Here is a 13247-nt window from a genome sequence, read left to right as displayed (position 1 = left end):
CTTCTTTACTGAACATTCCTGCCTTTACCTCGCCTTCACTAAAACCTGGCTCTTCCTTGAGGATACTGCTTTCCCTGTGGAACTTGCTAAATGAAGGCTAAATCGTTCTCTCATATTCTACACACCTAAGGGAGGAGTGAGGAGGTCAGTACCCTCTGCTCACCAATGCTGCTTCCAGACTTTTATTTCAGAGACCTTGGGCAAAAGTCTTGGCTATTCTGCTATGTCATTCTCTATCCTTCCTCATTTCTTCTATCTACCATCCTGCCAGTTACCTCACTGCCCTTTACCAAGGACTCTTACCCCAGTCTTCCTCTCCACCCCTAGTCCTGTCATCACCCTGGGTGACTTCAATGTTAGGTAGAAGTGCAATACAGTATCATGGCCTCATAGTTTACTTGACCTCACCTCCAGCAATCTTAATCTGACTACATAGTAGGCCTTTGCCTCATGGCCTAACACTGGCCATTATAATCAACCTGAACTGCTATTCCTCTGAAATTCTAAATTCAACATCCAACACACACACACACACACCCTGCTCTCCTGCGCATGCATTCTTTCTCTCCCTTACTTTGACCACAATCTCCTATCATTCTGGCATGTATTTAGTCCTACTACTATTGGTTCTTAAACCTAATCTGGGCCTTGAGTTCACTGACCATCTAACTCTCCTCCTACCTCTCCTACCTTCTTCTATTCACATCCTTCAACTTAGATGCCACAGTCCATCACTTCAAATTACTCTGCTGCTATCAGCCTCAACTTTCTTGACTTACTGTCCTTCCACAGGGCCCACCTACCAAAACACATCCTTGAATCAATACAATCATTTGCCTTCCCTAAACCTATACCTAGGTTGTTTGGCACAGTCAAAGAAAAGTCACCCTACCATTTAGACCACCTTTCAACCTTGATTAGGCTCCTAATACAATGCCTTTGGTTTCCCTAGTCAGAGGTATTGCAGATCTCTTCCACCCAGGCATGATCTAGTTCATTCCCAGCAAATGAACTAACATATTGCTTTAAAGAATAAACATAAACCATCAAATAATTCCCCCAACTTTCAGTCACAAAACCCTAACAGTATCAATACCCCATACTTTCCTTTCCACTCACTACAATCAAAGTTGTATCCTTCCTTCTCTCTGATGCTAATTCTTCCACCTGAACTAGGAAGCACATCCTCATCCCCTTCTGACTTTCTGCCAGCACCTGTAATCAGATTTTCCCCTTCCCATCTTAAAAAAAAAAAAAAAGTCCTCCCTCCACTGCATACTCTCCTTCCTGCTTGCTAAAATTTTAATTTTTCTCCAATAAAAAACTCAAACTTCTTAAGAGTAATCAACATTTAATAACCACTTACTCAAGTCTCATTCACTTCTCAATCCTAGCCATGCCCACGCACACCACACCATTTGCCACTGTCATGACAACACCTTCCCTTCTTTTTGACCAACTTGCAATCCTTAACTGACCTCTCTAGTATTTGATAATTTTGACCATTTCTTCCACCTTCAAGTAGTCCTCTTCTCTTGATTCTTCCTAATTGATATCTGGGGCTTTAATTTCTATCTCTAAGCCCATGACAGACACATACAGCCAAGATCTCTCTCAAGAGCTTCATGTGTATAATATCCATAACTTACTGGATATCTTAGATGTATGTACATCAATACCAACATATCCAAAACCGAATTTGTATCTTCCCCTTAAACCTACTTTAATCTCTCATGTTCCCTATCTCAGTTTCTCATACTGCCATCCATACAAGTGCACATGCCAGAAATGAAATCCAGGGTTCCTGGGGTCATCTTTACCTCTTCCCCTCATCCTTTACGTCCCTATCCATCAAACACCAAGTCCTACGTCTCTGTGCTCATCCCACTGCCTGAATGTTCATCATCTCCTCTTTCTTAGATTACAGCAACTGGTCTACCACTGTTCCAATGGTGATGAGCTGGACTGTACTGCTGAAGCACCAGCACTTAAATACATAAGTATATTCAGTAAATTTATCACAATCACTATTTTAGAGAAAACGCAGCTAAATCAGAATGCTAATAAAGAGCACATGTGCAAATCACCTTGTGCAAATCACCTTATGCAAATCAGGTATGTGGAAAATGGATAGTCAAAAGAAAAAAAGGAGAATCAGTACTTTTCAAAAGAATTGATAATAGCATAACTCAATTTATACTTTTCAACAAAATGTCTACACTCAATATGCCTAACTTTATACCTACCACTGGAAAAATACTATATTATATTGAAATATTTAAAACATGCTATAGAAATGTTCTTTAAAAATTAAATATGATAATTTCAGGGATAACAAAAACACATCTGAAAATATTTTAATATCTCTTGCTCTTCATGTTATCAAGAAACACAAGTGAAAAAAAGAAAGAAAGAAAGAAATAGGTACTAAAGCCAATTCTTATAAACAAAAATATTTTCTATTAATAGTTCCATAGTGCAATAAAAAAGTGCAACTGTGTGGAAAAGTTAAGGGTGAATGCTGAGTGCAAGAGAGTTAGAAAAAGCACTAAAACCTTTAACTGAAAAAGCAGAGAAGACTTATCAATGTGACATATGAGACACTATAAACATAAAACACAAAATGTAGTGGAATGTTCCCTAAATCCAAAAGTGGCATGAAAGCACAAAACTGCATATAGATTGGATTACCTGAAGTTTTACTCAGCTCTGCTGAAAATACAGCAGATGGTGATCTGTCCTCTTTTTCTGTATCGGAAGGAAGTTTTTTCTCAGCTTCTTTCACAAGAACTTTGGGTTTAACTATGCTGCCTATCTCTGCTTGAGTGGCCAAAGCAGAAACATCTGGAGGCAATAAGAGCACCTTTGATGTAGCAGACCCATTTTTGGAAAAGTCATCTGAGAAACTGATTTTCTCTTCAACTTTGGGTTGTACGTTCTTCAAAGAAAGGTCATGGGGCAATTCTGTGCAAGGCAATGACCCAGCTCCATCTGGGGCATTAGCAATTTCACTTTTGTGGGATACTTCTAGGTCAGTATATTCCCTGGCTAATTTAGAAAATGAATCAGTTTTAGAACTGATCAATGTAGGGAACTCATCTATAATTTCAATTGGAGATGAATCTGAAAATGTTTCAGTGTCTCTTATCTGTGCTTCCTCAGAAATAAATAAGTCATCATTTGAATAAACTGCAGTACTGAGCTCCTCCATCTGCAAAGGAATTTTCTCCTTTTTGCTCAATGTTGAAACTTCATCAGGTAACAGGGTATCTTTTGTGTTATCTAAACTCAGCTTAAAAGATTCCAAATATGGCTTTCCTCCCTCAGGTGGCAAAGCACTGAGTTTCTCCTTATTTTCATGTTCTATCATTGACTCAAATGAAGTCTCAGTGAGATTTTCTTTCACAAGCATCACAGCTTCATCTTGTTTTTGTGGAACGTCAGGTATTGAATCATCACTAAATAAGTCAACTGGTTCAGAATCAGGTGAGGAATCTTCAACTAGCTCAGAATGATCAGGCACTGGCTGTTCAACTTTTGCCATTTCTGAATAATCAGAGAAATCCGGAGTTGGTTCAGCAGAAAGCTTTGTTTCTTTAATTAAATCACATGCAATAGATATATAAGGAGCTTCTGTTTCTTGAAGAGCTGCATTAATATTTTCAGGCTCTTTAATTTCTTCCTTTATTCCTGATACTTTTTTTAGTGATACACTCATGGCCTCTTCATATGGTGGGGGGTTTTCAGGCTCCTGTTTTATGTTTTCATAATTAACTGAAGAAGCTTCTAATGGTGATGAGCTGGGCTGTACCGCCAAAGCACCAGCACTAGGAACTGCAGAATTCAATGGTGCTTCCATAACAATGTCAGGCAAAACTGGTGAAGGAGTAGCTTCTGATTCTTCAAATGATGGGCAAAGCTGTGCTGCAGGATAGAGTGACTCTTGCATAACTTCTGATGTTTGAACCAAGTCCATTTTTGTTTCATAAGCAATCTTTGTACCAGTAACTTCATTCAATTCACTTTCACATGCTTCCTGTACTAAATCTGGAGTCAGGCCTTCAGGCATGTTTGCCACGACTTCCTCAGTCACCTTTGCTAAATTATCTGTTGTGACATAATCTGTCTCAGAATCCGGTGCTGCTACAAGAAAAGGGTTTGATGTTTTGGTGCTAGTATTCTTCTCTGTTACTATTTGGGCCTTCTTTTCTTCTATTTTTTTTTCATCGGTCTTATTTTCTGAAGTAGAATCTCCTAACAAAGGAAAAATGTTTGTTGCAATGCTCTCAGTTGCTGCTGGGTTAAAGGGAGCACATGTGATATATGCTCCTGAACGATCCTTTACAGCTTCTGGTGTACTGGGGAAAGAAGTATCATCATTACTACTCTCACTATCTTTTTCGTGATTAGTTTGCTCAAGGCTATCTGCAAAACATTTTTTATCCACTTTACTTTCCAACTTGCTCTCGATTTTACCTCCAGCAGCCAACACATCACTATCTTCCTTACTATCTTTCACTTCCCATACTCGCTCAAATGGTTTGAAGTCTGCATATTCCTCCCTCATAGGAGCTTCCACTGCAACTCTCTTTTCATTAAAACTGTCTTTCGCTTTTTCTGAAGACATACCTTCACCCTCTTCTTTAACCAATTTAGTGAGAGCTGTAGGTAACTCTTGCTGATTATGAAGGATGTTATCACTAACTAAATTCTCTTCTTCATCTTTATTTTTCACGATTATTTCTTCCCTAGGATTTGCTACTATTATGGCAGATTCTGCTTTTGGAGAGACACTGAATGATGATCCCATTTCTGAGTATTCTAATTCTGAGAACTCTGTTAAATCTCTATCTATGAGTGGAGTTTTTGCCTTCTCTGAGAACTCTTTAGAAGCTTCACTGACAGTTTCTTGAAGTGCTCCTTCAGTGGGTAATACTGTTGACAAATTACCAAGGTATTCATGTTCTTTGAAAGAAGCGGCTGAGAGAGGAGACAGAGAAGGAAGAGAAGCAGCAGTTTCAAGCAGGACAGATGGGAAATCCTCTTGACCAGCCGAAACAGTGTTACCTGGCTGCTCCTTCAAGTCCATATTTTCTGTGACCATGGACAGAAAGGAAAGTTAGAGAATGCCAGTGTTCTCAGAGTTAATTCAAGTTTTATGACAGATTCAAAATAGTGTTAGTAAAGACTTACTGTTTACTAAAATGAAATGTTAATAGCAATTAATAAGTTAACAATAGAGTAGACTTGAATCATTACTGATTAAGCTATTGTAAATATAACATGTGCATGGCTATAGAGGCAATTACATGCTATGCAAAGACAAATCAAGTCTGAGTAAACCTCAAATGTTATCAACTAAGATACTAATAGCTAGTTTTAGAGAAGAGAAGAATATCTGTGAAAAGAGTTTGAGTGACAGTATAGGAAAGAAGGGGCACTGGGTAAATGCCACAGACTGGTATTTATTTACAGGAAAGCCTTTCTGGCTATACTCAAACTGTATTTGGAGAAAGGGAATGGTAAATATGTAAATGTAATTCAAGGGTCCAAGAATTCCTTATGTACTTCCAAGTATTCATCGGATTTTGCTCATTTTTCCCTTGGGCATACCATATAAAATGCAAATTTCAACTTTTCCAGTAGACAAACATTCTTGGAACCATGCTAATTTTTAGTAAACCCAAACTACTCTGCATAGAGTTAACACACTAAAGAGTTAAAGTTAGAATACAGAGAGGATAAAAGGCTGGCAGAAAGAACTTGCCTGCAGAGGAGCGTATCACAGGCTCAGATGCAGCAGGAAGAGCAAAAAGGGTCTCATCTGAAAAACAAATAGAATATAACCTCAGCAGAAATAAAGACAGATTGAAAGGAGACTAAAGATAAGAGGAGCAAGCCAGGGTTCAGTTTGTAATAAGTTAACAAAAAACTTTACAGAGAAAGGGCCAAAATCAAAAGGAAGTCAGAAAAAGTAGTACCATTAAATCAGGTTAAATCATCATATATATTATAAAGTTAATTAAATGTTATCCATAGAACCTATCATTTTTCAAGAGGCAATACAACCTGTTTATGTTAAAGAAACTTATGAATCAAAGTGGCTTTAAAATACTGTTCTACTTAACATACCACATCCAAAGCTTTCACTCAGGTTTTCACATAGGTAAACTGTCTTGTTCTATTCAGGCCAAAAATAAAAAGCTGAATTTGAACACAATTAACAACTACAAATGTTTAATCTTTTGTTACTGGCATATATTCAATTTAGATAAACACTTTTAAAGAATTATGCATTTTCTCTTACATTCTAAGTTGTTACAATCATTGTACACTGTTCTTTGAAGACACTAGTCCTGTGCCAATGTCCAAATGCCAGAGTCCAAAATACAAAAAAAAAAATAATTAACTGCCTTTAGGATGACACTATTATTGGTTTTGTTTAAAATTAACCTAAGTGAGGGCTACTTGTTATTTGTATACACAACTAGTAAGTGAGAGACTAAGGCAATTCAATTCCAGAGCCCATTTCCTTAATCACTGTATGTTACAGAACTGAATGCTTATATTTCCTCCAAAACTCATGTTAAAGCCCCAACCCCTGAAGTGATAGTATCTGAAGATGGGGACTTTGGGAGGTGATTAGGGTTAAATGCAGTCAGGGTGGGGCCCTGGGCCAAGGGGATTAGTGCCCTTACAGGAAGAGACACCAGAGAGCTTGCTGTCGTGTTCCGTGTCTCCCCAGGCACACACAAGAGGTCATGTGTGCATACAGTGAGATGGTGGTCACCTATAAGCCAGGAGAAGAGGCCTCAAAAACAAATCTACCTTGCCAGCACCTTCACCTTAGACTTACCAGCCTCCAGAATTGTGAGAAGTAAATTTCTGTTCAGCCACCCAGCCTATGGTATTTTGTTACGGCAGCCCAAGCTAACTAATACACTCTATATTGGTAATACTAACTTTGTACAATGTCATCTTGTACCTGCAGTTGGGAGATCCTAAGCTAAAGATCTTCTATGGTTTACACTAGAGAAAGGCCTCTACCATCAGACAATTTGAAACAGCCTGAGAGATGACTGGAAGGTGATATTTCTTTAACAGAGAGAACCTAATAAATTTAGACAATTTCATCTGGATGGACAAGCTAGACAAGGCTGATCAAAACAGATAAAAATCCAAGAGATGTAGCTAACATGAATACGGACTTGTCTTCCAAGCATATTACCCTTAATGAATTAGGAGAGCTAACTTCACAAGGTCTTATACATTTTAGATAAATATATACTGGGCAGGATGTCATATTTAAAGGATTCCTAGATGAGGGTGATGACGGGAAATTTATGATGTGTGTTTAAAAGGGTTTCCTCCAACCTAGAGCACTAGGTAGGATGTGCTATCCAGTCAAAGGAGTAACATAATGGCTTATAAGATTTTTAAATAAAGTGCATATATATGTGTACACATTTTTAAAAGATTACTTGCTATGTGATCTTAAATTACAGTTTCTCATTTGTAAAATGAAGGAAAGTTCCCTTCAGCTAAAATAATGAATTATTAGCTTGTATAAAACCAAACTTTGAGGGTCAAAGAGCAGAACCAAATAATTACACAGCTGCTCCATCAAAATAAGAGTTAACCAATTCTTAACAAAATGGTTGCCTTTTTTATCTAGACAATATAGTTAAAAGCCACTAATTCAGAGGCTGGTCTATCTGGAAAGTGAACTAGAAACATATATTATTGTTAAAATTAGTGGGAAAACAAACTACATCTAAATTTGTGCCATAATTTTAAAGTATTTTTTTAATGTACTGTACTCTTATTCCTACCTAGTGCAATCATCTTTTATAATAGAAACTATATTCCTGGAATTTTTCTAAGTAAAAAAGTTTTCAAATTGGTATTTCAAAGATTCATTATGTTTAAGAAAAAAAGAAAAATCTTCATTTTGTAAAATGGGATTCGATCCAGTTAACCATAAAACAAGTACTACATTTCTAAAAGCTCTTTAAAAAAAAATCCAGAATAGTTAACTATCTTCTGGGACTTCAAGAATACAGCTCAGACTCCTAATAAAGCAATCATGGATCATGAAATTGAATTGCCTAAGTTCAAATCGCAAATCTATCACTTACAACTGTGTAACTCTTAGCCTTTCTGTGCCTAATGAAATTTGTAAAATAAGGATAATAACAGTACCTACCTCAAAATGTTGTGAAGGAGGGAGAGGGAAAGAAAAAAGAAGTAACAACTTGCCCTAAGTCACAGAACTAGGAGGCCAGAGGGTCAGAATTCAAAAACATCTAATTCCCAAGTCTTTGTGCTTTATTATTATTATTTTTTGGCTAGGCTTCCTCAAAGTATGAAATGTGCTTCATCTTCTGAAGGATGTATTTATGTACAAGTGCAACTGGTGCAATCCTTCTTACTGTATCAGCCCTTCAAGTTTGTTCTCCTGAAACAAGGTAAACCGTCATCCAGTAAATACCTTGTAATTAGCAGAAATATTGCATTGATCAATTGCTTCTATTTTACAATGTAACAACATTTATAGAAACATTAATGTGGGACAGGTACTGTGCTCAGCCAGCACATTTGTTTCAGATGTTCATTCAGTTCTCAAAACTCCCCTGTAAAGGTAGGTACTACTGTTACCCCCATTTCACATATGAGAAAAGAGGCATTTAAATCATTTCTAATTATAATACTAGAAAAAACCTGCATTTTAAAACCATAGAAATTCTGCTTCTGGCTATGAGAGTAATTACAACAGACTAATTCTTCCAATATAAGCAACTAAAAATATGGGCAAAATACTAGAAGCAACTATCTTGAGACACTGGACAAGAGGCAGGACAGCAGTGTGAATCCTGAGAAAAGGGAAACCTGCAAGATGACTACCCTGCTTTCTGTGTGAAGGCACATTCTGGTCTACAGTACAGAAAGAAGCCCAAGAATACCGCACTCTTGCTAAGCTGAGGAGGCTGAGGAGTTGTCTGGAATTTGTGGGACAGGGTAACATACAAAGAAAAGCCTCACAGAAAAGGAGCTCCAAAAATCTGGATAGGGGTTCCTCTTAAACCTCTGGGTGAATACTACGCTGCATGTGCACAGCAGAAGACTCGGCAAGGCCTAGCCAACAAACCTATGGTAGATCTGCAAATTAACTGGATTATATCGAAGGTCAGAAAGTGCTGGAAGACCTGATCTAAAAATTCTGACCAGTCAAGAAAGGAAAGATCTCACTAAACACCTCAAGCAGGACTACTCTAAGCCTAAAGGATACTCTAGACCAAGAGTCAGCAAACCATGGCTCATAAGCCCATATTGTATTGGAACACAGCCATGCCCATTCACTTCTGTACTGTCTATAGCTACTTTTGCACAATAAAAACAGAGATGAACAGTTTAGACAAAGGCTGTATGGCCCACAAGCCTAAAATATTTACTCTAACTGGCCCTGTAAGTCTGCAGACCCCTACCTCTAGACCCACCCTAACTTTAAAATCAAAACTTGAAAGGATCAAAATGATTTTCCAGCAAATTAACTGTCTGCCAGAACAAAGTTAAAACCAACAAATCCATGACATGCAGTATAAAATAAAAAATTAATGGACATGCAAAGCAGCAAGAAAATATGACCATAAATAAGAAAGAATAGCAAATATAAACAAACAACATAGATGTTGGATTCGCCCTTTTTTTTTTTTTTTGAGGCGGAGTCTTGCTCTGTCACCCAGGCTGGAGTACAGCAGGGCTATCTTGGCTCACTGCAACCTCCACCTCCCAGGATCAAGCAATTATCCCGCCTCAGCCTCTGAGTAGCTGGGATTACAGGTGTCCGCCATCACACCCAGCTAATTTTTGTATTTTTAGTAGAGACGAGATTTCACTACATTGGCCAGGCTGGTCTCAAACTCCTGACCTCAAGTGATCCGCCAGCCTCAGCCTCCCAAAGTGCTGGAATTACAAGTGTGAACTAACACACTTGGCCTGGATTAGCAAATATTAAAATGAAAATTAAAATAGCTATTAAGATATTAAGTACAGAAAAAGAGAGACATACAGAGTAGACAGGGAATCTTGGTGGAGAAATATAGACTAAAGGACCAAATGGAGATGCTAGAACTGTAAATTATATTAACTGAAAATAATCACTAGATTACCTTAAAGGCAGATTAGACAATACAGAAAAAAAGATTTATTGATAAACAAACTTAAAGAAACATCAACAGAAACTATCCAAACTGAAACACAACAAGGGAAAAGGGCAAGTGAAAAAAGGAACAGAGCCTCAGTGCTGAGAGACAACCAAGGAGTTAAAATACCTATAATTGCAGTCCCCTTAAAAAAGCAACAGTGGCCAGGCATGGGAGCTCATGCCTGTAACCCCAGCACTTTAGGAAGCCAAAGTGGGAGGACCACTTGAGGCCAGGTGTTGGGACACCAATTTGGACAACACAGTGAGACCCTATCTCTACAAAAAATTTAAAAATTAGCCGGTGTAGTGATGCACACCTGCAGTTCTAGCAACTCAGGAGGCTGAGATGGGAGGATCACTCAAGCCCAGGAGTTTGAGGCTGTAACAAGCCATGATCACGCCACTGCACTCCACCCTGGACAACACAGTAGGACCCTGTCTCTTAAAAAAAAAAAGACTGAAGAAGTTAAAAAAAAAAGGAAAGATAAAATGACTTAAAATTGGACAGAAGTTGGCATTTTGAAAATACCAACCAACAAGGCCACAAAGCTCAATGAACTCCAAGCAGAATAAACACAACACCACAAAAAGGCACACCTTAAGGGTCAAACTGAAAATCAAAGATAGAGACAACCCTAAAAACAGTCAGAGGAAAAAAGCAGGTAAACAACAATAAGAATGACCTCACCTCTCATTGATGTCATCCAAAAGGTAATGAACACCTTTAAAGTTATGAAAAAACTGACAATCTAAAATTATATACAGATGATCCTCATTACTCATGGATTCCTTATTTGCTCTTTTACCTGCTCACTAAATTTGTGGCCCCAAAATCCATACTTGCAGCACTTTCAGGACATGCAATGAGCAGAGCAGGCAAACCAGAGCAGGTCATCCAAAGTACAAGTTCCCAGCTGAGATGGAACAAGGTAACCCTACTGCCTTCTTGTTTCAGCTCTGCCACTGACTTCTCTGTTTAATATGGCCCTTAAGCACAGCACTGACATGCTATCTAGTGTTTTTAACTACAAGAAGGCTATGATGTGCCTTACAGAGAAAACATATGTTAGATAATCTTCCTTCAGGCATAAATTATAGTGTTCTTGGCCATGAGCTCAATGTTAATGAATCAATAATACATATTAAATAAGATGTCTTTATTTTTCAATTGATATATAACAGTTGTTTTATATTTGGGGGGTACATATGATATTTTGATACCTATATGCATTGTGTAATGATCAAGTCAGAGTAACTGGGTTATACATCACCTCAAACATTTTTCTTTTCTTTGTGTTAGAAACATTACAATTCTTCTAGCTATTCTGAAATATACAATAAATCGTTAACTATAATTTCTCTACTGTACTATCAAATGCTAGAACTTATTCCTTCTATCCAACTGTATTTTTGCACCCCAGGTGGCTTTAAATAGAAAAACACATAAACCAAGGTAATGTACTGATTGGTTAACAAAAATATTATGACAAGAGGCTTACAGGAACCAAGTCTGTATTTCCCCTAAGAACAATGATTCAGTATTTGCTAATTCCCTGTTTTTGGTGGCTATACAGAACATAGTGACAGCTTAAAAAACAGAATTGGCTGTATTATTCAAAACATATTTTTTTAAATGGCCAAGCATGGTGGCTCACACCTGTAATTCCAGGAACGTAGGAGGCTGGGGTAGGAGGATTGCTTGAGCCCTGGGGTACGAGACCAGCCTGGGCAACAAAGTGAGACCCCATCTCTCCAAAAAAATTAAAAAATTAGCCAGGCACAGTAGCGTGTGCCTATAGTCCCACCTACATGGGAGGCTGAGGTGGGAGGATCACTTGAGCCCAGGAGTTTGAGGCTGCAGTGGGTTATGATCAGGCCACTGGACTCCAGCCTGGGCAACAGAGTAAGACCCTATCTCTAAACAAACAAACAAGATATATAGAAAAAGTAAAGATTAATAAAGGTATTTTCAGATAAAAGCTGAAAACAGAAGCTGAAAGAATTTGTCACTAAGACACCTGCAATACAAGAAATGTTAAATCAAGTTCTTCAGACTGAGAGAAAATGATATGAGATGTAAACTTTGATCTTTAGGAATAAAGAATGGCAAAAATGGTAAATATATATGTAGATGTTGAATATATAGGTAGATGTTTTTTAATTTTTCTCATTTCTTAGTTTCTTCAAAGAATAATTAACTTTCTGAAGCACAAATAATCACAAAATACAATAACTATAATACATGTAGAAGCAAAACTTATGACAATAAAAGCACAAAGGATGAAAATAATACATGAAAGTATGTTTTATTACATGTGAAACATGTAAGGTGGTATAATATTCTATTTTATGATAAATTGACAATGCATTCTGTAATCCCTAGAACAGCCTCTTAAAAAATAAAGAGGTACAGCTAAAACCCCAACAGAGGAGATAAATCTGAATATTATAAAATCCTCGATTAATCCAGAAGAAGAAACAAAAGAAGAAAATCAAAGAGCCCAAAAAGCAGATGGGACAAAGAAAAAACAAAGACACACACCCACACACCATCAGTTAGGATACAGATGATTTAGGCGCCACTACCAATGAACTAAACTGACTTTTATGGAACACTACAACCAACAATATAATACACATTCTTCTCAAGTACACATGGAACATTCACCAAGATAAAACATTTCCTGGGCTACAAAACAATCTCAATCTAAAACAATTGAAATCATGCAGTCTATGTTCTACAATGAATTAAATCATCTAAAGTATCCTCAAATGTTTAAAAATTAAACTACAGAATTCTAAATAATCCATGAATCAAAGAAAATAGGGGGAAAATTAAAGAAATTCTGAATCAAATGATAATGAAAATGTGTGGGATGCAGCAAAGTAATGCTTAGAGAGAAATGTATAGCTTTTAAATGCTTTTAGAAAAAAGGCTTAAAATCAAAGTGTAAAGCTTCCACTTTAAAAGAGCAAGTTAAATCCAAACAAGTAAAAGAAAATAAGTAGTAAACAGCAGAAACCAATGATAGAAAACAGATTA

At 37.3% G+C, this 13247-nt stretch overlaps 1 protein-coding gene across 10 annotated transcripts in view; it reads right to left on the bottom strand.

Annotated features, from left to right (window-relative positions):
- Positions 1–13247, bottom strand: part of RTN4 (reticulon 4) — a 179664-nt gene that overhangs the window by 50181 nt on the left and 116236 nt on the right. For 6 of the 10 annotated variants that reach the window (XM_063713267.1, XM_054546298.1, XM_054546324.2 and 3 more), the window contains 2 exons: positions 5768–5824; positions 2692–5094 (listed from right to left, as the gene is read on the bottom strand). The exons of 2 other annotated variants lie outside the window; for them this stretch is intronic. In XM_063713267.1, coding sequence (XP_063569337.1) covers positions 2692–5089 — 2398 coding nt within the window. In that variant the 5' untranslated portion in view covers positions 5090–5094; positions 5768–5824. The remainder of the gene's footprint in view (positions 1–2691; positions 5095–5767; positions 5825–13247) is intronic. 2 more of the 10 variants (XM_054546333.1, XM_063713268.1) reach the window with 1 other exon arrangement.

Source organism: Pongo abelii, chromosome 12, assembly GCF_028885655.2.
Source record: "Pongo abelii isolate AG06213 chromosome 12, NHGRI_mPonAbe1-v2.0_pri, whole genome shotgun sequence".
NCBI lineage: Eukaryota > Metazoa > Chordata > Mammalia > Primates > Hominidae > Pongo > Pongo abelii.
Note: the sequence above shows the minus strand (reverse complement) of the source record. Positions and strands in the feature narration are given on the sequence as shown.